This window comes from Schistosoma mansoni (assembly GCF_000237925.1).
Source record: "Schistosoma mansoni, WGS project CABG00000000 data, chromosome 3 unplaced supercontig 0083, strain Puerto Rico, whole genome shotgun sequence".
In the NCBI taxonomy this organism is placed as follows: domain Eukaryota; kingdom Metazoa; phylum Platyhelminthes; class Trematoda; order Strigeidida; family Schistosomatidae; genus Schistosoma; species Schistosoma mansoni.
Window position 1 is genome coordinate 1,462,040 of NW_017386008.1, and position 26,895 is coordinate 1,488,934.

The 26,895-nt window shown below is 37.0% G+C and overlaps 2 protein-coding genes across 2 annotated transcripts; both read left to right on the forward strand.

The window, feature by feature from the left end:
* Positions 1 to 10,222: 10,222 nt before the first annotated feature.
* On the forward strand, positions 10,223 to 16,884 carry Smp_179420 (hypothetical protein; the record flags this gene model as incomplete). The annotated part of the gene is made up of 11 exons (XM_018791357.1): positions 10,223 to 10,227; positions 10,326 to 10,470; positions 10,507 to 10,596; positions 10,654 to 10,723; positions 11,018 to 11,110; positions 12,209 to 12,247; positions 12,816 to 12,880; positions 13,841 to 13,904; positions 14,644 to 14,721; positions 15,809 to 15,954; positions 16,544 to 16,884. 11 exons carry the CDS (start codon positions 10,223 to 10,225, stop codon positions 16,586 to 16,588), a joined length of 840 nt encoding a protein of 279 aa, XP_018645494.1. The 3' UTR covers positions 16,589 to 16,884.
* Positions 16,885 to 19,712: 2,828 nt separating this feature from the next.
* On the forward strand, positions 19,713 to 19,952 carry Smp_202340 (unnamed protein product; the record flags this gene model as incomplete). Its single annotated transcript, XM_018791358.1, has 1 exon — positions 19,713 to 19,952. The coding sequence occupies one exon, from the start codon at positions 19,713 to 19,715 to the stop codon at positions 19,950 to 19,952; it is 240 nt and encodes a 79-aa protein (XP_018645495.1).
* Between the last annotated feature and the right edge of the window lie 6,943 nt (positions 19,953 to 26,895).

Sequence of the window (26,895 nt, forward strand, 5' to 3'; positions counted from 1 at the left end):
ATGATCGAATCATCATTAGAGACGTGAACAAAATTTAAGTCACGTGTCATGCTGTCCATAAACCTTTGGAAAGTTTGGACAGTATTCCGTAATCTAAATGGCATGCGTAGGTGACTGTTAGTCAAATGAACAACAACTTATTTTAGAAATGCGATAAGTTTTATCTAAACAAGATTCATATTAAGATCATTATACAGGACAGAGACTAAAGAATATCATACGATTTGGTTAATGAGATAGAATGAGGTGATAAACAACGACAAAGTCAAATCATTGATATTTCTGTAAACACCTGAGGTCAACAGAAATATGTTTGTTCAATTAAACACTCCAATAATGAACACGGCTTAAAAAAGGTAATCCATTCTAGTTTGAGAATTTTATGGGAAGTAGCAGAAATGACAGAAGTTGATGTTATGTTAAGTGGGATCGGGTAAATCAAACAGAATTCTCTATATTCGAAATCCTATTACTATAAGCATATGAATTTCGGGTTGGTGGTGTTTGCATGAACTTGTATTTGGTGACTGCGTGATTTCTAATTCCGAATACCATATGTTCGGCTGTGCTCACATTGTTGTGTGTTGGTCTAGATTGAGTTGTTCACCATTCATTTCTGATTTGCTTCATTGTGCGAACTATCTACTTCGATACTTGCGATACGTACTATGTACTATAAATACAGATGAAATTCGAATCTGAAACGCATATTTCCAGTGTATTTTGCCAAGCGTGATAGATTATCCACTACGCCTGATGTTATTTTCTGCCTTAATCATAATGCAGCTTGTCCAGTATTATTTTGTAAATCTGATCGTCGTAGTGCGGATTTCGGTGTCCAGGGAATTTAATCTTTGACACAGATTACATATTAGAGACCTGAGATGCACTCATATATATTTCGCAAAACGGTTAGTTGTTAATCGTCGTAGGTCGAAAAACCATCGTTCAAAATGCACTCAATGAACAGTATCGTCTGAGGAGTAGGAGACAGTTCAATATAGTGGTTCGTTTCTCAGCGAATACTAAGCACTTGTGATAATCGATTCTCTGTCTGTATTGTTCCGGGTATTTTCAGAAGTGATGATTTTTGTGCACCATTATTTCTTTGTATGGTTTGAATTTCAAACAAAATACGTCTAAATTAAGTGATTGTGTTTTTTTGACTTCGTACTGATATATGCAGGACTACCAGAGTGCATCACAAGCCATTAAGGTGTTACAAGTTGGCTTTTTGCTGTTGCGTTAAAAAAATTGAACAGTTCTCATCAACCGTTAGTACCATTCGACAGTCAAATGTCTTCAAAACAATAATATTCTATGATGAAATCGATGTTGTTTCACTCAAATGAATATTCTGATCGATTTGAAGTCATTTCAGTTTCGAAATGAATGTATCTACCCAATGTGGAGTGTAGTTATAAGCATAGTAGGAATGAAAGTTATCGAAAACGCTTTCTTATATCGTATAACATATTGCTATATCTTGACCAAGCTCTTTTGCCGGGATCCACCTAGTGTACTTAGGTCTCTGACGTTTATTGTGACCATACTATTATTTTTTTATTTATTTAAACACATAAATATTGGTAAGAGGAAGCACCAGATAAATATGCGCCTCACAAATCTCATTCGATTTGTGTGAGGGCTGTGATACTGCCCAGGTGCCCAGACTGAAGCAAATGGTTTTCTTAGGAGGCCACACCCCGAGCCTTTGACCTAAAGGTCTAGTCCACAAGGCAGTGGAGCATCGTAAGGAGATGCAGTCCCATGGTAGCCGGTGACCAACAGTTGGTTAATACGCCATTCGTTCCTTCAGGATACTGGAGCCCGTGTGCACCATTGGTTTGGAATCAGGGTTTACCGACTCCCCTAGGTGGATCCTCCACATCCATCAACCCGGTTAAAGCGCCGGACATTCGCTTTTCGTCTTCTCACTTTTGTGAACAACACCCCTGCCACGAGAAGGCAGTGAGTAGGACTTCCCTGACAGAGGCTACATATTCGCGTGGCTATATGAGGCCATATGGTACTCCATTATCACACGTACTTCGTCCTCACAAGATAAACTACCCTCTTGCTTAACACTGTAATCTAAGAATTTTATTTCCTGTTTGCCAAGTTCACAGTTGTCGGGGTTGAGTGTTATTCCATTATCCGAAATGCGATGAAATAGTGGTGTTTGATGCTGACTATGTTTATCTACGTTTGATGATGCGATGATCGGATCATCATTAGAGACGTGAACAAAATTTAAGTCACTTGTCATGCTGTCCATAAACCTTTGTAAAGTTTGGACAGTATTCCGTAATCTAAATGGCATGCGTAGATGACTGTTAGTCAAATGAACAACAACTTATTTTAGAAATGCTATAAGTTTTATCTAAACAAGATTCATATTAAGATCATTATACAGGACAGAGACTAAAGAATATCATACGATTTGGTTAATGAGATAGAATGAGGTGATAGACAAGGACAAAGTCAAATCATTGATATTTCTGTAAACACCTGACGTCAACAGAAATATGTTTGTTCAATTAAACACTCCAATAATGAACACGGCTTAAAAAAGATAATCCATTCTACTTTGAGAATTTTATAGGAAGTAGCAGAAATGACAGAAGTTGATGTTATGTTAAGTGGGATCAGGTAAATCAAACAGAATTCTCTATATTCGAAATCCTATTCCTATAAGCATATGAATTTCGGGTTGGTGGTGTTTGCATGAACTTGTATTTGGTGACTGCGTGATTTCGAATTCCGAATACCATATGTTCGGCTGTGCTCACATTGTTGTGTGCTGGTCTAGATTGAGTTGTTCACCATTCATTTCTGATTTGCTTCATTGTGCAAACTATCTACTTCGATACTTGCGATACGTACTATGTACTATAAATACAGATGAAATTCGAATCTGAAACGCATATTTCCAGTGTATTTTGCCAAGCGTGATAGATTATCCACTACGCCTGATGTTATTTTCTGCCTTAATCATAATGCAGCTTGTCCAGTATTATTTTGTAAATCTGATCGTCGTAGTGCGGATTTCGGTGTCCAGGGAATTTAATCTTTGACACAGATTACATATTAGAGACCTGAGATGCACTCATATATATTTCGCAAAACGGTTAGTTGTTAATCGTCGTAGGTCGAAAAACCATCGTTCAAAATGCACTCAATGAACAGTATCGTCTGAGGAGTAGGAGACAGTTCAATATAGTGGTTCGTTTCTCAGCGAATACTAAGCACTTGTGATAATCGATTCTCTGTCTGTATTGTTCCGGGTATTTTCAGAAGTGATGATTTTTGTGCACCATTATTTCTTTGTATGGTTTGAATTTCAAACAAAATACGTCTAAATTAAGTGATTGTGTTTTTTTGACTTCGTACTGATATATGCAGGACTACCAGAGTGCATCACAAGCCATTAAGGTGTTACAAGTTGGCTTTTTGCTGTTGCGTTAAAAAAATTGAACAGTTCTCATCAACCGTTAGTACCATTCGACAGTCAAATGTCTTCAAAACAATAATATTCTATGATGAAATCGATGTTGTTTCACTCAAATGAATATTCTGATCGATTTGAAGTCATTTCAGTTTCGAAATGAATGTATCTACCCAATGTGGAGTGTAGTTATAAGCATAGTAGGAATGAAAGTTATCGAAAACGCTTTCTTATATCGTATAACATATTGCTATATCTTGACCAAGCTCTTTTGCCGGGATCCACCTAGTGTACTTAGGTCTCTGACGTTTATTGTGACCATACTATTATTTTTTTATTTATTTAAACACATAAATATTGGTAAGAGGAAGCACCAGATAAATATGCGCCTCACAAATCTCATTCGATTTGTGTGAGGGCTGTGATACTGCCCAGGTGCCCAGACTGAAGCAAATGGTTTTCTTAGGAGGCCACACCCCGAGCCTTTGACCTAAAGGTCTAGTCCACAAGGCAGTGGAGCATCGTAAGGAGATGCAGTCCCATGGTAGCCGGTGACCAACAGTTGGTTAATACGCCATTCGTTCCTTCAGGATACTGGAGCCCGTGTGCACCATTGGTTTGGAATCAGGGTTTACCAACTCCCCTAGGTGGATCCTCCACATCCATCAACCCGGTTAAAGCGCCGGACATTCGCTTTTCGTCTTCTCACTTTTGTGAACAACACCCCTGACACGAGAAGGCAGTGAGTAGGACTTCCCTGACAGAGGCTACATATTCGCGTGGCTATATGAGGCCATATGGTACTCCATTATCACACGTACTTCGTCCTCACAAGATAAACTACCCTCTTGCTTAACACTGTAATCTAAGAATTTTATTTCCTGTTTGCCAAGTTCACAGTTGTCGGGGTTGAGTGTTATTCCATTATCCGAAATGCGATGAAATAGTGGTGTTTGATGCTGACTATGTTTATCTACGTTTGATGATGCGATGATCGGATCATCATTAGAGACGTGAACAAAATTTAAGTCACTTGTCATGCTGTCCATAAACCTTTGTAAAGTTTGGACAGTATTCCGTAATCTAAATGGCATGCGTAGATGACTGTTAGTCAAATGAACAACAACTTATTTTAGAAATGCTATAAGTTTTATCTAAACAAGATTCATATTAAGATCATTATACAGGACAGAGACTAAAGAATATCATACGATTTGGTTAATGAGATAGAATGAGGTGATAGACAAGGACAAAGTCAAATCATTGATATTTCTGTAAACACCTGAGGTCAACAGAAATATGTTTGTTCAATTAAACACTCCAATAATGAACACGGCTTAAAAAAGATAATCCATTCTACTTTGAGAATTTTATAGGAAGTAGCAGAAATGACAGAAGTTGATGTTATGTTAAGTGGGATCAGGTAAATCAAACAGAATTCTCTATATTCGAAATCCTATTCCTATAAGCATATGAATTTCGGGTTGGTGGTGTTTGCATGAACTTGTATTTGGTGACTGCGTGATTTCGAATTCCGAATACCATATGTTCGGCTGTGCTCACATTGTTGTGTGCTGGTCTAGATTGAGTTGTTCACCATTCATTTCTGATTTGCTTCATTGTGCGAACTATCTACTTCGATAATTGCGATACGTACTATGTACTATAAATAAAGATGAAATTCGGATCTGAAACGCATATTTCCAGTGTATTTTGCCAAGCGTGATAGATTATCCACTACACTTGATGTTATTTTCTGCCTGAATCATAATGCAGCTTGTCCAGTATTATTTTGTAAATCTGATCGTCGTAGTGCGGATTTCGGTGTCCAGGGAATTTAATCTTTGACACAGATTACATATTAGAGACCTGAGATGCACTCATATATATTTCGCAAAACGGTTAGTTGTTAATCGTCGTAGGTCGAAAAACCATCGTTCAAAATGCACTCAGTGAACAGTATCGTCTGAGGAGTAGGAGACAGTTCAATATAGTGGTTCGTTTCTCAGCGAATACTAAGCACCTGTGATAATCGATTCTCTGTCTGTATTGTTCAGGGTATTTTCATAAGTGATGAATTTTTGTGCACCATTATTTCTTTGTATGGTTTGATTTTCAAACAAAATACGTCTAAATTAAGTGATTGTGTTTTTTTTGACTTCGTACTGATATATGCAGGACTACCAGAGTGCATCACAAGCCATTAAGGTGTTACAAGTGGGCTTTTTGCTGTTGCGTTAAAGAAATTGAACAGTTCTCATCAACCGTTAGTACCATTCGACAGTCAAATGTCTTCAAAACAATAATATTCTATGATGAAATCGATGTTGTTTCACTCAAATGAATATTCTGATCGATTTGAAGTCATTTCAGTTTAGATATGAATGTATCTACCCAATGTGGAGTGAAGTTATAAGCATAGGAGGAATGAAAGTTATCGAAAACGCTTTCTTATATCGTATAACATATTGCTATATCTCGACCAAGCTCTTTTGCCGGGATCCACCTAGTGTACTTAGGTGTCTGACGTTTATTGTGACCATACTATTATTTTTTATTTATTTAAACACATAAATATTGGTACGAGGAAGCACCAGATAAATATGCGCCTCACAATTCTCTTTCGATTTGTGTGAGGGCTGTGATACTGCCCAGGTGCCCAGACTGAAGCAAATGGTTTTCTTAGGAGGCCACACCCCGAGCCTTTGACCTAAAGGTCTAGTCCACAAGGCAGTGGAGCATCGTAAGGAGATGCAGTCCCATGGTAGCCGGTGACCAACAGTTGGTTCATACGCCATTCGTTCCTTCAGGATACTGGAGCCCGTGTGCACCATTGGTTTGGAATCAGGGTTTACCAACTCCCCTAGGTGGATCCTCCACATCCATCAACCCGGTTAAAGCGCCGGACATTCGCTTTTCGTCTTCTCACTTTTGTGAACAACACCCCTGCCACGAGAAGGCAGTGAGTAGGACTTCCCTGACAGAGGCTACATATTCGCGTGGCTATATGAGGCCATATGGTACTCCATTATCACACGTACTTCGTCCTCACAAGATAAACTACCCTCTTGCTTAACACTGTAATCTAAGAATTTTATTTCCTGTTTGCCAAGTTCACAGTTGTCGGGGTTGAGTGTTATTCCATTATCCGAAATGCGATGAAATAGTGGTGTTTGATGCTGACTATGTTTATCTACGTTTGATGATGCGATGATCGGATCATCATTAGAGACGTGAACAAAATTTAAGTCACTTGTCATGATGTCCATAAACCTTTGTAAAGTTTGGACAGTATTCCGTAATCTAAATGGCATGCGTAGATGACTGTTAGTCAAATGAACAACAACTTATTTTAGAAATGCTATAAGTTTTATCTAAACAAGATTCATATTAAGATCATTATACAGGACAGAGACTAAAGAATATCATACGATTTGGTTAATGAGATAGAATGAGGTGATAGACAAGGACAAAGTCAAATCATTGATATTTCTGTAAACACCTGAGGTCAACAGAAATATGTTTGTTCAATTAAACACTCCAATAATGAACACGGCTTAAAAAAGATAATCCATTCTACTTTGAGAATTTTATAGGAAGTAGCAGAAATGACAGAAGTTGATGTTATGTTAAGTGGGATCAGGTAAATCAAACAGAATTCTCTATATTCGAAATCCTATTCCTATAAGCATATGAATTTCGGGTTGGTGGTGTTTGCATGAACTTGTATTTGGTGACTGCGTGATTTCGAATTCCGAATACCATATGTTCGGCTGTGCTCACATTGTTGTGTGCTGGTCTAGATTGAGTTGTTCACCATTCATTTCTGATTTGCTTCATTGTGCGAACTATCTACTTCGATAATTGCGATACGTACTATGTACTATAAATAAAGATGAAATTCGGATCTGAAACGCATATTTCCAGTGTATTTTGCCAAGCGTGATAGATTATCCACTACACTTGATGTTATTTTCTGCCTGAATCATAATGCAGCTTGTCCAGTATTATTTTGTAAATCTGATCGTCGTAGTGCGGATTTCGGTGTCCAGGGAATTTAATCTTTGACACAGATTACATATTAGAGACCTGAGATGCACTCATATATATTTCGCAAAACGGTTAGTTGTTAATCGTCGTAGGTCGAAAAACCATCGTTCAAAATGCACTCAGTGAACAGTATCGTCTGAGGAGTAGGAGACAGTTCAATATAGTGGTTCGTTTCTCAGCGAATACTAAGCACCTGTGATAATCGATTCTCTGTCTGTATTGTTCAGGGTATTTTCATAAGTGATGAATTTTTGTGCACCATTATTTCTTTGTATGGTTTGAATTTCAAACAAAATACGTCTAAATTAAGTGATTGTGTTTTTTTGACTTCGTACTGATATATGCAGGACTACCAGAGTGCATCACAAGCCATTAAGGTGTTACAAGTGGGCTTTTTGCTGTTGCGTTAAAGAAATTGAACAGTTCTCATCAACCGTTAGTACCATTCGACAGTCAAATGTCTTCAAAACAATAATATTCTATGATGAAATCGATGTTGTTTCACTCAAATGAATATTCTGATCGATTTGAAGTCATTTCAGTTTAGATATGAATGTATCTACCCAATGTGGAGTGAAGTTATAAGCATAGGAGGAATGAAAGTTATCGAAAACGCTTTCTTATATCGTATAACATATTGCTATATCTCGACCAAGCTCTTTTGCCGGGATCCACCTAGTGTACTTAGGTGTCTGACGTTTATTGTGACCATACTATTATTTTTTATTTATTTAAACACATAAATATTGGTACGAGGAAGCACCAGATAAATATGCGCCTCACAATTCTCTTTCGATTTGTGTGAGGGCTGTGATACTGCCCAGGTGCCCAGACTGAAGCAAATGGTTTTCTTAGGAGGCCACACCCCGAGCCTTTGACCTAAAGGTCTAGTCCACAAGGCAGTGGAGCATCGTAAGGAGATGCAGTCCCATGGTAGCCGGTGACCAACAGTTGGTTCATACGCCATTCGTTCCTTCAGGATACTGGAGCCCGTGTGCACCATTGGTTTGGAATCAGGGTTTACCAACTCCCCTAGGTGGATCCTCCACATCCATCAACCCGGTTAAAGCGCCGGACATTCGCTTTTCGTCTTCTCACTTTTGTGAACAACACCCCTGCCACGAGAAGGCAGTGAGTAGGACTTCCCTGACAGAGGCTACATATTCGCGTGGCTATATGAGGCCATATGGTACTCCATTATCACACGTACTTCGTCCTCACAAGATAAACTACCCTCTTGCTTAACACTGTAATCTAAGAATTTTATTTCCTGTTTGCCAAGTTCACAGTTGTCGGGGTTGAGTGTTATTCCATTATCCGAAATGCGATGAAATAGTGGTGTTTGATGCTGACTATGTTTATCTACGTTTGATGATGCGATGATCGGATCATCATTAGAGACGTGAACAAAATTTAAGTCACTTGTCATGCTGTCCATAAACCTTTGTAAAGTTTGGACAGTATTCCGTAATCTAAATGGCATGCGTAGATGACTGTTAGTCAAATGAACAACAACTTATTTTAGAAATGCTATAAGTTTTATCTAAACAAGATTCATATTAAGATCATTATACAGGACAGAGACTAAAGAATATCATACGATTTGGTTAATGAGATAGAATGAGGTGATAGACAAGGACAAAGTCAAATCATTGATATTTCTGTAAACACCTGAGGTCAACAGAAATATGTTTGTTCAATTAAACACTCCAATAATGAACACGGCTTAAAAAAGATAATCCATTCTACTTTGAGAATTTTATAGGAAGTAGCAGAAATGACAGAAGTTGATGTTATGTTAAGTGGGATCAGGTAAATCAAACAGAATTCTCTATATTCGAAATCCTATTCCTATAAGCATATGAATTTCGGGTTGGTGGTGTTTGCATGAACTTGTATTTGGTGACTGCGTGATTTCGAATTCCGAATACCATATGTTCGGCTGTGCTCACATTGTTGTGTGCTGGTCTAGATTGAGTTGTTCACCATTCATTTCTGATTTGCTTCATTGTGCGAACTATCTACTTCGATAATTGCGATACGTTTGATGAATTGGAGAAGACCAATAGAACGTGATACATGTTTTTTCATTGGCAGCAATGGATTCATGAGTTTGGCTTCTTATTCGACAAACAGTAGTTCCATGAATAAGACCAACTTAACTAACATTCAGTCAAATTCTTATCAAATTCCAGTTACTGTGCTACATTGTTCACAGACGATACTGCTACTACCATCAACGATAATAATTAAAACAATAATGTTTTATGGTTATTTGATGCCTGGATACTTATTCGTGGTACATTTTTTTGACAATTGAAGACGATTTCGAGAAATCATGCAACAAACTTTCTTTTGATAACAGAATTTCATACTCAAGAAAACAATAGTTTGGTTATTGTCAAGATCTTTCAAAGGTGCACAATTTAATCTCATAGTAACAAGATATTATTTGGGCGAATATCAACAAAACATAAATAGGTTTAACTTCTTTCACCAAACGAGGTATAATTGGTAGTCTATATACCTCAATAGGTAGAAAAACATTACATAACGATGAGATCATCTTCAACGATGATTCGTTAACAATGATCATACGATTTCATGAATTTTGATCGTCCCACTGGTCACTTTGAATCATCCAATCAGAAAGAAATAAACACGCCTTTAAAGTCTATATAAACTCGACACGTTCTAACAACCATTATTAACGTTTTCCAGAAGATGAGGTGAGTGTTGACTGTACAGTTAAGGTTAATGAGTGTATTTTATGAATGTCAATTTGTTTTAATGAAATGAGGCCGTTTCATCATCTGAACCATTTTAGATATATGACTTCGTCTGCTCAGCTTATTCTCTTCAATTTGGTCGTCAGCTTGACTTTAGAGGTCTTCAATCCTGAACATGCTTGCAACAAAATTGATTCGGAAAGAGACGGTAGACTAGTTTTTGAAGGCGAATCTCACGAATATGTAAGTTATCAGTCAGGTTTTTATACAGATATTCAGATTCAATACTATTATTATTCTCGCATGATTCGCCTGAACCAGACCTCTCCAATTGTTAATGGAACGTTTGAGCAATTGTTTGGTGATCAGGTAAGTCAACTAAATTTTACAATGGAGTTACTAATCCATATGTTTGCGTATTTTCAGGGATGGATTCCAGATTTCCCTTTACAATTTTACGGCGCTAATGTCACTAGAGTCGAAATGACCGATGAGGGTAAGAGAATGATTTTCTTTGAACTAAGATATCTACTCAGTTTTGTGTATTCACATTTCATTCCACGAATCAAGGTTGCTTTAAGTCCATCAGAAAATCAATTTGATGTTTATTTGTAACATTCAAAACTTCTACCGATATCTTATTTTCTTCAAGTTATAAATAGTTTGACGCCTTACAGTAAACGTATTACGATTCATGCAATTCATTTTAGTCTGGAGTTAATTTCAAAACCTTTCATTCATTCACTGAAAATTATCAATCAATTTGCATCTTTTCATTCGATAAACACAGGTTTAATAAGAATGTATGGACATGGGTATATAGGAACAATTAACCATTTTATAAGTGGCTTTGTTCCGTCTGAATGTCACATTTCGATTGTTGGTGAGTTCTACTACTATTCAGTGGTATTTTGTTTGTTTTTTTATTCTCATTTTTTTATTTTGCATAAATGCTTCAATATTTGGCTTGATTATTTCATGAGAGCTGTTCAGTACATAGTGATTACTTTGTTTGTGTGATTGCCTGACTTCAATTATGTTCGCGACGAGTATTCATTACTTTCAAGTCCAAATATTAGACAAAACATTTATTTACTTCAAAATAGACGCACATTGATTGATTAGAAACGATAAGTCGGTTGATGTAATTGCTATAGTAAAAATTACTTACTGTCCAGTCTGTTTAAACCACTATAAAACAGATGTCTTATCACTACCACACTTCTTGGTAGATTCAGTGAATCAAACTGATCACGGCTACAACAATAAACGATGTTGTGCGAGTAAACAGTTTGGATTATTGAAGCCTATGAACTTTTATACTATACTTGATGTCTTTAAAATTTTTCGTATCACTTGCTTAGTTCTTGAAAGTTTATTGTCTCTAAGTCACTGTTTGTAGACAGTTGGATATTGAACAACTTCTTGATTGCCTTATTCGTAGGACCATGAAATTTGAACTCATGCCCTTCTCGAAACATTGAATCAACGAACGACCATGAACAGTCCGCTAGTGCATCAACATTGATTCAAAATAGAACACCAAGAACATCACAATGAAGTTCATTCATGCTGTTCAGTTAATGGAGTTGATGACATTTGAGTAGCATTTCTGTGTAAAAATCAGTTCAATAGAGGGAACACAGTTTCATAAGAATAACAAAAGCTCAGGGAATTACTTTATATGTGTATGTTTGGATAGATATTAACAGACTCTTAGTTTGGCAAAACTTTTGAAAAACAACTATTCATAAGTGAAATAATCTTCTCAGTTTATTGAATTGACGCATTCATTATATTGCTGAAATGATAATAAGGACCCTTGAAACTTCCATTTAATCGGACCGGTTCACCAGAAACTTGGAGGGAAGATGATAACTCGTGTCCAAACTCATTATGTGTTGAAATGTATGTTTATTAAAGGAAGTGGATATTTTTTTACAGATATATTAACACAATTCCTTTGTTTTCATCATTTTAGGGAACTTGTTGGCTCTCAAATGGACTTTTCATGTATCAGGTGATAGATTCGTTAAGCAATCAGTAATACGATTTATTTATCACATGTGCGATATGAACACTTACATCATCATTCATTTTGATTAGTCACACATGCCTCTTTTCAATTTTCCGTATTTGAAGTCTTTTCAAAACGCGACAGAAGTAATAAAGCGTGACGATCTTAGAAAATTAAGAGGAAACTAAATGTAGAATCCACTGATTGTTTGAACACATTGTTTGAAATTGAAAGAACAGTCGACATATAGGGCAGCATACTAGATTGGATGAGTAATAGATAGATCATAATGGATAAATTAAGTCATAATCTCATTTCACTTTCAGAGATACATTTTTATCAAGAGGCTTCAGTGGAACATGAATAGAAGTCAGTGTTTCAAAGGAAGTAAACTTGTGTTACTCACCAAATAATCATTCTTAAATATTATTGATTAGAATTATGAAACCACTAAAACAAATAATGCGCAGCTAATGCTTTATTCATCTTTACCAAAAACTGATATACCAATGTGTTGCCTGATCAATTATGCCATCAAGTTCATTTTTTAAACAAAATCTTTAATTTACAGACGGTACATTCAAGACAACCACTCTGATACACTCAAATGGAACAATATCCTTCTATTACGATTACGTAAGTTGTACAATTCAATAGGAATATAGTTTTATTTGAAGTACTTCAGATTATTCCATCTCGTGACCATCAATATTGTAGAATGTAACAAGATACGATTGAAAGAGATCATCAATTTGAAATGGGCACACAGACTGTACAACACTATAAATATGACCTGAGTGACACACTTTATTTCTAGATTTTTTTTAAGTTACTGAATAATAAGAAGTGATGTGATATCTGATGGAATACTTATGTCTTCGCACCGATTAAAGAGAAACAGTGTATGTTAGAGTTCTGTACGAGAACAGTCATATTCTGTCAGGCTTTTCTACGTCTTCTGAAGATCAGCTGTTTTAAAAGTTCACTGTCGAATATTCTGAGTGATTTATTATCAATATATTGATTGTTTCTCAGCGTATGGCTATTCGAATATGAATAGTAAGTTACCCACACATTTGGAATACAATAGATGATGGATAAATGTAAAGGCCTGGACAGATGAAAGATTTCATGTGTCTTCAACGGAATCGGTTTTGACTGGTTCGGGGCAATTAGGACATATTGTGGAAAGAATTCTAATAGGATACGAACAGTAATGGATGGAAGTAAGCACATCGACACAATTGCACTAAATGACAACAAATTCACGTGTAGCAACATTGTAGTTATTCAGAACCATATTTCTATCAACGGACGTGTATATTCATCCTACAATGTGTCGCGTTATTCCATGATAGATAGATCATTCATCTAATTTCACTGAAGTTGACAACTGAAGGTAGTCAGAATACCTTTGTAGACTAGATGGAGCATATTTCTAAGAAAACTTGTGGGAGCAGTATGCTTCTGTGCGACTAGCTGTCTTTGGAGAAGATAGTGCGATCGACAACACATTACTTCAATGATTATTTGGTATTGAGAGGGGTGGCTGTGTGTGGACAAACCTTGACTCAGAATTCCATTACTTATTTTCAGGTACCTTGGGGATATGAAAACTATCAATTACAATTTGTCGGTTTCTTTTTGTGTGAAGGAGGAGGTAACAAATGCTATTTTTATTCTGATCCGCACTGACCTACATAAACAATCATCTGTTTGCTAAATGTTTCCTTCTACTTGTACCTGATTCTCATTATGCCAACACAAAAATTGACTGTAATCTATCATAGTGATCATATATATGTTGTTTTCATATTCTATATCTATCACTTATTTCGTGTGTAAAATAAATCAATCGAAGTGTTGAAGAAAATTGTGTGAAATGAAATCGGAATAACTTTCGTAATCTCACTGTTCAAACCTTACTGTTTATTAGAAATTCAATTTCAATCAGGGGTTTACACGTCATGAACCAAAACTGCAGTATCACTTGTGATAAAGTCATAATGGAATTTCATTACAAAAAAGCCTTGTGTTTGAGATTAGGTCTTTTGATCTGTAGAACACTAAAATTATCTGAATTGAAATGAAGTATCTGTGTCTCCATTTCAACGACTGTTATCCTTGTTACTAACACAAAGAAGATTTGAGCTGTGGTGATAAAATCGTTATGGTGTTGCTACGGTTCTCTATGCAACATTCCACCAACAATGAATTTGACGATCCATGTCTTTCTAACCTGATATTTTGTGTAATATGACTAAGATGTACAGGTATCTTCATTGCAAAAGTTCGGATGAAAATTTTGAGATTACTTTTGTATTTATTTAACTACTTGTTATACTGAAAATGGGAATCGAAATTTTATGTGTCTTCTTCTGTACATTTTGTTACATAAGGTGTAAGAGATGTTGAAATTGTCGTCGACAAAAAATGGGTCAAAAATGGAACATTGGTGGAGTATGAAGTTTCCGGTGGTATGTTTAACCATATTTTATCAGAGTTGACTATTTTTGCACTTGAATGCATCACTTCTGTTTCATAAAATTGGAAATTTCATGTGTGATTTCAGTCAGTGATTCATGGACATCCAATCATCAGTTTCAACTGACGTTACACTACACATTAGTTCGCTGTTGAGTGTATAAAATGATTAAGTACACATTTTGAAAGGCTAAAGATGTCCGCGCTTCCATTAAATATACTCAAACGCAATCTCACGAAACGATGGATGAGATGATATAAGTTGGTTAGTTGGTTGTGTATTGACTATGTGTGTGTTGACCATAAAGCAATGAGCACATGAGCATACGTTAGCGAGCGAAGCACAAATAAGACGCATTGGAGATGGCTGGTAAGCCAACTCGAGAGTGAAGCGAAAATAATGCTTATAGAAGATGGCGGGGAAGCCAACTCATTCTAAGCAAGTGTTAATTATTATTTATAGTCAAACAAAAATGAATGACAGATATATGATGAATAAAATACGAAGTGTGCATACATATACGCTCATATAAAAATATAGTCAAGGTAAATAAGCGAATAATTAACGAGATCAAAGTATGACTCAATGTATAGGTGAATTGGCTTGGCCAGTAGGTAGAATAAAGTATATGGGCTTAACATATAAACCGATACTACGCGTGAAACATGAATTGAAAAGCAATGTCACTCTTCCTTCGTGGTTTGATGGAGTTAACATAATTGAAAATGGATTTTCTGTGTGATAATAGCTGACTGTCATGCACCTAATCGCAAATACCCATTTTTATACGTAATTCTAACCTTTGGATATGTAGAAGCGGTATCAACTGAACCGTCCTTCAAAACTGATTGTTGAACATTCAACGTAGTTTCATTCAATTACAACATAATGTCGTGAAATGTGAATGACATTGGAGTTGTTCTGAATTTTGCATTGCGCAATGTGATGACAAATTATTAATGAATGAAATAGTCACCGAAATCACCATTATATGATTGGGTTATAGTTATGTGTATTGTTATTTACTTAATGTTTGTTTGATAACTTGAAATGCAATCACCGTATTCTTTTCATTGAAGATTGTGCAATACACAATTCCATCGAAACATGTCAAAGCTCAGCAACATCGAATACAAGGTGTTTTTGGTGTGAGAGGGCGAACAGGTGCATCGTCGACAATAATAAGGATAATCACGACTTCAAAGTAAATGGTTGCCAGATTGGAGTAAGTAATTGTCAGACATCACAGGTTGTTTTTAATGTTACTACAGTCCACATTGTAAATCCATTTACTTGAGAGAACATATTATTGCTGAGAATAAGTAGTGATTTATATTGCTCCGTCGGTGCGTAAATCAAAGCATTTTATACGTTGACGATATTTAATCAGATATCAGTACATTGCTTTGCTTCCATGTGGACATTCATTAATGAATGAAGTCGATGTTTGACACTGATGTCTGGAAACATGTTAATTTTCCAGCTTATAGAATGTACAGTGATTCTCGATGTCCAATCTGAAATTGAATATCTGTGTGAATTGTTACAAAATATCAATGAAATCAGTTTAACTGAGGAAGCGTAATCTGTCGGAAATTATTTTTCGTGTTTGAACTATAAGTAAAAGGTCGTTGACTCTTATAGTTGATATTCAAAACAAGTATTTCTGATTCCTTGTTAAGAATTGTGTATCCTGTATGGATTGCTTTATTGAAACCGTCATTGAAAAGATGCGTCCAGATGTTGTTCATCATGGAAACCTTGTGGTAATCTATTTAATACTTAGTAATTATTGTACTGTTTTGCTATTTCAGAATATGATAACAGAAAGGAATGAAGGCAATGGACAAAGAGAATGACATCATACCTTGCCATCGTCATACCTTAACTTATATCTTCCTTGATTGTGTGCACGAGCTATGGTTGCACAGAAAAAAGAAATGTATGCCATCCCACTCCGAAAGACTTATCGCTTGTGTTCATCATGCTTATTCTGTTGTCTTCATTTTGTAGTTTATTAAAAACACTTTATATTTAGTTAACCATTTCAGTAAATTGTAGATTTTTTGTCGAACAACGTACGACTTTTGCGTTTGTTCGCGTAGTTACTGATATAATTTTGTTGGTGAAATATAAAATATGGTTTGCAGTGTTTATGTGATTGTTTTCATGCAATATAAACTTGTATTTGTTTTACAAGAGTTTACATCACTGGACTATGTTGGTATGTTGGACTTCTGTTGAACTCGCAAATGATAATAATAGCTTACCCCGTCATTATATCGTAATACGATCGCAGCTTCTGAAGATCATATATCATTTTTATCTCCCATTTTGGAAGATACTTTCCACATGCAAGAGCGATTTTTATACCTCTTTTGATTGTTGATACAGGCAGCATGCCGTCAGTTATTTTGTTTAGAACTTCGTATTTAGAAGAGTACAAAAAAGACTTGTCTCCATTAGCCTCAAACGGAAATTTAGATACTTTGATTGAACATTTCGTGGTTGCTTGTGTTAGGTGACATGAAAGTGTTACGCGAAGCTGATTTAAGGAACGACTGTGTGCAGATTTTTTTAGATAAACTTCAATCAGGTTTAAGAACGACTAACACACTTTGTGGTCTCCCCAAATGCTACTACCTTTCATTCGGATTAAGTTGTTGTACAGCCACATTTCATAAATTGATCCATGATATAGTCCCTGAATGTGCTGACGTTTATCCAGATGATCTCAATATTTGCAGAGTTTGCAGAGAATTCATACTGAATATAGTGGTCCGTTTTTCAGCGAATACTAAACACTTGTGAGGATGGATTCTTTTTCAGAGTTGTCTGGAGTTTTCCCACAAGTGATGATTTTTTCACGCATTATTCCTTCGCATGATTTGAATCCAGAAAACAATACGTGTTATTGTACTCACTTTGTTCGCCTGACTTCGAATTGATAAATGCAGGACTATCAGAGTGTATCACAAGCCATTCAGGTGTTATCAGTCGGCTTATTACAATAGCGTATAGAATAGTAGAGAGTTCTTATAAATCACTAGTGTTCTCTGACTGTCAAATACTCTTCAAACATCGTTATTCTATGACGAAATTGGTGTTGTCTCATTCAACTGAATATCCTAATCATATTGAAGTCATTGTAGCTTAGAATTGAATGTCCCTGCTCAATATGTAGTGAAGGTATAAGCATACAAGGAATGATAGTTATCGAAAACATTTTGTTACATACTTTGATATTCTATGGTTGATCACAGTTAATCATTGTATTTATATAATATACCCTTGTGAGTCAGGGTAATTTTACATTGCTTTTCAGGAGAACCAGACACCATCCAGACTGTCATATGACAATCCAAACAGTACAGTTTAATCTCGTTTAACAGGAGAGTCAGACATCGCCTAGCTCAGGCTTAACCCGAGCAGTATAGCTCAATCCCACCGCCCCTAGACAGGAGAACCAGACACTATACACGCTTCAACGCTACAATCTGAATAGCACAGCTCAATTCTGTAGCGCAACCACACAGGTACCAAGCACCCTGATCGACCATTCGCACTATTCACATACACATTCACATCACATGTCATGTATAATTATTTCGATCAGTGATTGCGCTTGAAAACCATTGTCTGGTGTCGGAATAGTAATACAACACCACCAAGATCATTTTTATTGCATTTGCGAAATTTTCATGTTTCCGACTTTCCACACCCTGACTGAGTTAGGGGTAGTACCCCTATATAACATGGCGAGTAAGAGCAGGTGTAAATAGTAACATTTCAATTTCAATGTACATGTACATGTTATACATCATTGAATAGCACTTCATTAGATAAGTAACAAAAAGGAAACCTCATTGAAAAATATTTATCCACTCAAAAGTTATGAACAATGAGATAATAGATTGAAGACTGATTTCTGACAAGTGATTCAGATGCCTCCTAAAATACTTTGATATTCTATGGTTGATCACAGTTAATCATTGTATTTATATAATATACTGTAAGATCGTCTACGTTGATGATCTATGTCGAAATGATTGGGGGCCTACTATAGTTAGACGAGAATGGGGACGAACCAACTAACGCTGAAGTCACACCTCGCGACCAGCCCTTACGTGGATTGAACCATCGACGCATCAAAGGATAATAGATGCTATGGAGACTGTACAACACAAAGGACGTTATGACAAGAATATATTAGTTAAGGTACAACTACGGAAGTACAGAAGTGAAAGAATAACCACTGCCGCGTGGGCCAGTCCATGGCGTACGATTGGTTTGTGCGCGTTGACTATCCTCGACCTTGACAGGGATCAGTGATCTGTTCGATATTCAGTGACCCTACAATACTCCCCCACCAGATTCAACGGCCGTTTGAGTCGATACCAAACATGTTGGGAGTAGTCGCGCGCCGGAGGTTGCCAGACGATTAATATGAATCCTCCGGGTATTGCCGAGCTGTAAAAGAAATGGAAAGGAGGCTGCAGAAACTGATCGGGGAAACAACGAGTAATAACACGTAACAAGGACGTTGGTTGAATGTTAAGCGATCAACCATAGAAATAATAGAAAAAGAAACATTTTGGAGTTTTATCAAGTCGCGTTGAAAAATATAGCTCTGACAAGTGGTTGAGTTCCTCAGGTGAGAAAAAGTAAGTTTGTCGCAAGAGTAGTGATGTCACAGTGATAGTACGATAAGTGTGTTATCAATCGGTGCCGATGTTTGTACTGCCCTTGGTACAAAGTAGAAAGTCAGTAAGTGTCGCTGACAACTGTTCGTAAGCGTCGATTTCTAGTTATATCTATATTTAACAGACTAACTGTAAGTACAGAATTATAACCGTGAAGATAAGTCGTAGTTTCCATGTGCGAAGCTTCTGATCAATTTGCAGCCAGTTTGGAAAAACTGATAACTGCTGTGAAAATCGATAAGGGTCGAAGAAATACAGATCGAGAACGAAAGGTGGCACGATGAAATCTCTGAAAGATGATAAACGGTGGGTGCTGCACACGTGTTTGATGAGTGAACCGAAAAATGTCGAAAATATAAGAAACCAAGAGTGTCACTCTGGACTCATGTCAATGATATCGGTGAAAAATGCTGTCAGTGTTGGGGTCGAGACGACAATATCGTTGTCAGTTTGCAGGAGATGCGCTCGACTGCGTAAACCGATGATTCGCGTGAATGAGTGTCGTCAAACCACCAATTGAACTGGACAGGCTTTAGATCGTCGAGTAGTTGAACAGCCGATTGATGTACCGAAATCATCTGTTAGATAACAGCCACGCGGAAACAATACTTCATAATATGAAAAAATACGACGTCGAAGTTGAATAACTACAATAGTTCGGAGGTGTTGTAATGTCACATCGAAGTAACATCATCTCGTATACTGACAATTGTACTGAACGTTCGTTTGGGCATTGTTTATGTAGCAATTGGATGTGCAGTATCAAACATGTACGAAGACTATCGTGGGGTTTGTGGAGAATTTCAGAAGACGTTTAGATATTTTCCAAACCCGTATTGCATGTGAATAAGCCGAAGACGGAATTAAAGTGACTTTCGTGCAATAAGGAAATCGAGTCATGATTTACTGTATGAGATAACAGCAAACAAAAAAAGCGCATAGTAAACATTAATTTAAATGGTAACCACCAATGTAACTAAAGTTTAGGTTTAGATAACGTGATCGTTTCGTAAAAAAGCATATTATCTAGCTCTAAGTGACATCAAGTACGACGAAGTGTCTCATTAAGACATGGACTAAGATTGCTCGTGTATATGAAATACGTTTTTTCGGAGTATGTTGACTTACAAGTCATAAATGTAAGTAGTTTCGACTAACATTTGACGGCAGTGACAGAATGTATGACTACTCTAGGTGAAAGTAGCCGCAAAATGTTAGACATTATAAACATTATACGAAATTAACTAACTCAATTATGAAACTCGCCTGGATTACTCTTGCTCCAAAGTAATTGAAATTTGTGGATTAACTTCGTAGATTAACGAAACGTTGTAGACTGAATTGGAATAAGTCTAATTTAGGTTGAACACGTAGAATTGCCTGACGAAGTTTAAACAAGATCTAACATTGCAGGAAATTTATAGTTCAAACTCACCGTAAATTTCTAGCATTTGTATCCTCTGATTCGCCATGGAGCTCAGCAATTGGAAATTAGGCAGGCAGTGGTCAAGAAAGTAAAATATTCTAGTAGATAGTTTTTGATAGTAGTTAGTTGACAGTGAATAAGCAGAAAGATGAATTTAATAATCGGCAGTTTATCCTGTATTGGTTATACAAGTGGATAAGTTGCAAACAGATATGCGTACGTGTTGCCTTGAGGCCATACTTACGAGTGGTTGATATTTTAACAGACATATTACACAGGAGCATTTACATGCTGCTAATGCTTGTTAAAGAAACACGATAGTCGATTACAGTCGCAGTTGATTGGTTAGTTCTATCGATTGAACTAATTATTTCAGTTGAAATACTAATCAACATTGATATGAAGCAACGAATGTTCACAGAAACTGATAAAGATAGCCGAAGTTAAAAATGGAAAATAATAAGTACAAAATGTAAAAAAAAAAGAACATAATGATAGGTTGCGTTAGTCGAAGTCTTGCTCACCAGTGTAAGATCGTCTACGATGATGATCTATGTCGAAATGATTGGGGGCCTACTATAGTTAGACGAGAATGGGGACGAACCAACTAACGCTGAAGTCACACCTCGCGACCAGCCCTTACGTGGATTGAACCATCGACGCATCAAAGGATAATAGATGCTATGGAGACTGTACAACACAAAGGACGTTATGACAAGAATATATTAGTTAAGGTACAACTACGGAAGTACAGAAGTGAAAGAATAACCACTGCCGCGTGGGCCAGTCCATGGCGTACGATTGGTTTGTGCGCGTTGACTATCCTCGACCTTGACAGGGATCAGTGATCTGTTCGATATTCAGTGACCCTACAATACAGTTGTGAGTCAGGGTAATTTTACATTGCTTTTCAGGAGAACCAGACACCATCCAGACTGTCATATGACAATCCAAACAGTACAGTTTAATCTCGTTTAACAGGAGAGTCAGACATCGCCTAGCTCAGGCTTAACCCGAGCAGTATAGCTCAATCCCACCGCCCCTAGACAGGAGAACCAGACACTATACACGCTTCAACGCTACAATCTGAATAGCACAGCTCAATTCTGTAGCGCAACCACACAGGTACCAAGCACCCTGATCGACCATTCGCACTATTCACATACACATTCACATCACATGTCATGTATAATTATTTCGATCAGTGATTGCGCTTGAAAACCATTGTCTGGTGTCGGAATAGTAATACAACACCACCAAGATCATTTTTATTGCATTTGCGAAATTTTCATGTTTCCGACTTTCCACACCCTGACTGAGTTAGGGGTAGTACCCCTATATAACATGGCGAGTAAGAGCAGGTGTAAATAGTAACATTTAAATTTCAATGTACATGTACATGTTATACATCATTGAATAGCACTTCATTAGATAAGTAACAAAAAGGAAACCTCATTGAAAAATATTTATCCACTCAAAAGTTATGAACAATGAGATAATAGTTTGAAGACTGATTTCTGACAAGTGATTCAGATGCCTCCTAAAATACTTTGATATTCTATGGTTGATCACAGTTAATCATTGTATTTATATAATATACCCTTGTGAGTCAGGGTAATTTTACATTGCTTTTCAGGAGAACCAGACACCATCCAGACTGTCATATGACAATCCAAACAGTACAGTTTAATCTCGTTTAACAGGAGAGTCAGACATCGCCTAGCTCAGGCTCAACCCGAGCAGTATAGCTCAATCCCACCGCCCCTAGACAGGAGAACCAGACACTATACACGCTTCAACGCTACAATCTGAATAGCACAGCTCAATTCTGTAGCGCAACCACACAGGTACCAAGCACCCTGATCGACCATTCGCACTATTCACATACACATTCACATCACATGTCATGTATAATTATTTCGATCAGTGATTGCGCTTGAAAACCATTGTCTGGTGTCGGAATAGTAATACAACACCACCAAGATCATTTTTATTGCATTTGCGAAATTTTCATGTTTCCGACTTTCCACACCCTGACTGAGTTAGGGGTAGTACCCCTATATAACATGGCGAGTAAGAGCAGGTGTAAATAGTAACATTTCAATTTCAATGTACATGTACATGTTATACATCATTGAATAGCACTTCATTAGATAAGTAACAAAAAGGAAACCTCATTGAAAAATATTTATCCACTCAAAAGTTATGAACAATGAGATAATAGTTTGAAGACTGATTTCTGACAAGTGATTCAGATGCCTCCTAAAATACTTTGATATTCTATGGTTGATCACAGTTAATCATTGTATTTATATAATATACCCTTGTGAGTCAGGGTAATTTTACATTGCTTTTCAGGAGAACCAGACACCATCCAGACTGTCATATGACAATCCAAACAGTACAGTTTAATCTCGTTTAACAGGAGAGTCAGACATCGCCTAGCTCAGGCTTAACCCGAGCAGTATAGCTCAATCCCACCGCCCCTAGACAGGAGAACCAGACACTATACACGCTTCAACGCTACAATCTGAATAGCACAGCTCAATTCTGTAGCGCAACCACACAGGTACCAAGCACCCTGATCGACCATTCGCACTATTCACATACACATTCACATCACATGTCATGTATAATTATTTCGATCAGTGATTGCGCTTGAAAACCATTGTCTGGTGTCGGAATAGTAATACAACACCACCAAGATCATTTTTATTGCATTTGCGAAATTTTCATGTTTCCGACTTTCCACACCCTGACTGAGTTAGGGGTAGTACCCCTATATAACATGGCGAGTAAGAGCAGGTGTAAATAGTAACATTTAAATTTCAATGTACATGTACATGTTATACATCATTGAATAGCACTTCATTAGATAAGTAACAAAAAGGAAACCTCATTGAAAAATATTTATCCACTCAAAAGTTATGAACAATGAGATAATAGATTGAAGACTGATTTCTGACAAGTGATTCAGATGCCTCCTAAAATACTTTGATATTCTATGGTTGATCACAGTTAATCATTGTATTTATATAATATACCCTTGTGAGTCAGGGTAATTTTACATTGCTTTTCAGGAGAACCAGACACCATCCAGACTGTCATATGACAATCCAAACAGTACAGTTTAATCTCGTTTAACAGGAGAGTCAGACATCGCCTAGCTCAGGCTTAACCCGAGCAGTATAGCTCAATCCCACCGCCCCTAGACAGGAGAACCAGACACTATACACGCTTCAACGCTACAATCTGAATAGCACAGCTCAATTCTGTAGCGCAACCACACAGGTACCAAGCACCCTGATCGACCATTCGCACTATTCACATACACATTCACATCACATGTCATGTATAATTATTTCGATCAGTGATTGCGCTTGAAAACCATTGTCTGGTGTCGGAATAGTAATACAACACCACCAAGATCATTTTTATTGCATTTGCGAAATTTTCATGTTTCCGACTTTCCACACCCTGACTGAGTTAGGGGTAGTACCCCTATATAACATGGCGAGTAAGAGCAGGTGTAAATAGTAACATTTCAATTTCAATGTACATGTACATGTTATACATCATTGAATAGCACTTCATTAGATAAGTAACAAAAAGGAAACCTCATTGAAAAATATTTATCCACTCAAAAGTTATGAACAATGAGATAATAGTTTGAAGACTGATTTCTGACAAGTGATTCAGATGCCTCCTAAAATACTTTGATATTCTATGGTTGATCACAGTTAATCATTGTATTTATATAATATACCCTTGTGAGTCAGGGTAATTTTACATTGCTTTTCAGGAGAACCAGACACCATCCAGACTGTCATATGACAATCCAAACAGTACAGTTTAATCTCGTTTAACAGGAGAGTCAGACATCGCCTAGCTCAGGCTTAACCCGAGCAGTATAGCTCAATCCCACTACCCCTAGACAGGAGAACCAGACACTATACACGCTTCAACGCTACAATCTGAATAGCACAGCTCAATTCTGTAGCGCAACCACACAGGTACCAAGCACCCTGATCGACCATTCGCACTATTCACATACACATTCACATCACATGTCATGTATAATTATTTCGATCAGTGATTGCGCTTGAAAACCATTGTCTGGTGTCGGAATAGTAATACAACACCACCAAGATCATTTTTATTGCATTTGCGAAATTTTCATGTTTCCGACTTTCCACACCCTGACTGAGTTAGGGGTAGTACCCCTATATAACATGGCGAGTAAGAGCAGGTGTAAATAGTAACATTTCAATTTCAATGTACATGTACATGTTATACATCATTGAATAGCACTTCATTAGATAAGTAACAAAAAGGAAACCTCATTGAAAAATATTTATCCACTCAAAAGTTATGAACAATGAGATAATAGATTGAAGACTGATTTCTGACAAGTGATTCAGATGCCTCCTAAAATACTTTGATATTCTATGGTTGATCACAGTTAATCATTGTATTTATATAATATACCCTTGTGAGTCAGGGTAATTTTACATTGCTTTTCAGGAGAACCAGACACCATCCAGACTGTCATATGACAATCCAAACAGTACAGTTTAATCTCGTTTAACAGGAGAGTCAGACATCGCCTAGCTCAGGCTTAACCCGAGCAGTATAGCTCAATCCCACCGCCCCTAGACAGGAGAACCAGACACTATACACGCTTCAACGCTACAATCTGAATAGCACAGCTCAATTCTGTAGCGCAACCACACAGGTACCAAGCACCCTGATCGACCATTCGCACTATTCACATACACATTCACATCACATGTCATGTATAATTATTTCGATCAGTGATTGCGCTTGAAAACCATTGTCTGGTGTCGGAATAGTAATACAACACCACCAAGATCATTTTTATTGCATTTGCGAAATTTTCATGTTTCCGACTTTCCACACCCTGACTGAGTTAGGGGTAGTACCCCTATATAACATGGCGAGTAAGAGCAGGTGTAAATAGTAACATTTCAATTTCAATGTACATGTACATGTTATACATCATTGAATAGCACTTCATTAGATAAGTAACAAAAAGGAAACCTCATTGAAAAATATTTATCCACTCAAAAGTTATGAACAATGAGATAATAGTTTGAAGACTGATTTCCGACACGTGATTCAGATGCCTCCTAAAATACTTTGATATTCTATGGTTGATCACAGTTAATCATTGTATTTATATAATATACCCTTGTGAGTCAGGGTAATTTTACATTGCTTTTCAGGAGAACCAGACACCATCCAGACTGTCATATGACAATCCAAACAGTACAGTTTAATCTCGTTTAACAGGAGAGTCAGACATCGCCTAGCTCAGGCTTAACCCGAGCAGTATAGCTCAATCCCACCGCCCCTAGACAGGAGAACCAGACACTATACACGCTTCAACGCTACAATCTGAATAGCACAGCTCAATTCTGTAGCGCAACCACACAGGTACCAAGCACCCTGATCGACCATTCGCACTATTCACATACACATTCACATCACATGTCATGTATAATTATTTCGATCAGTGATTGCGCTTGAAAACCATTGTCTGGTGTCGGAATAGTAATACAACACCACCAAGATCATTTTTATTGCATTTGCGAAATTTTCATGTTTCCGACTTTCCACACCCTGACTGAGTTAGGGGTAGTACCCCTATATAACATGGCGAGTAAGAGCAGGTGTAAATAGTAACATTTCAATTTCAATGTACATGTACATGTTATACATCATTGAATAGCACTTCATTAGATAAGTAACAAAAAGGAAACCTCATTGAAAAATATTTATCCACTCAAAAGTTATGAACAATGAGATAATAATTCAACTTAGTATTGTTTGTTTGAATCTTCCCATCGATTTGTTAGGACTGCAACTGGTCAGTCTCTAATTGGCATATGTGCATACTGTGCGTATTGCCTCGATATACCTTAATTCACAAGCATGGTTAGCAGAGATTGATAGTGGCTAGCAGTGGAATCCAGGACGCGCGTTTCGTCCTATTTGGGACTCGTCAGCTGGATGT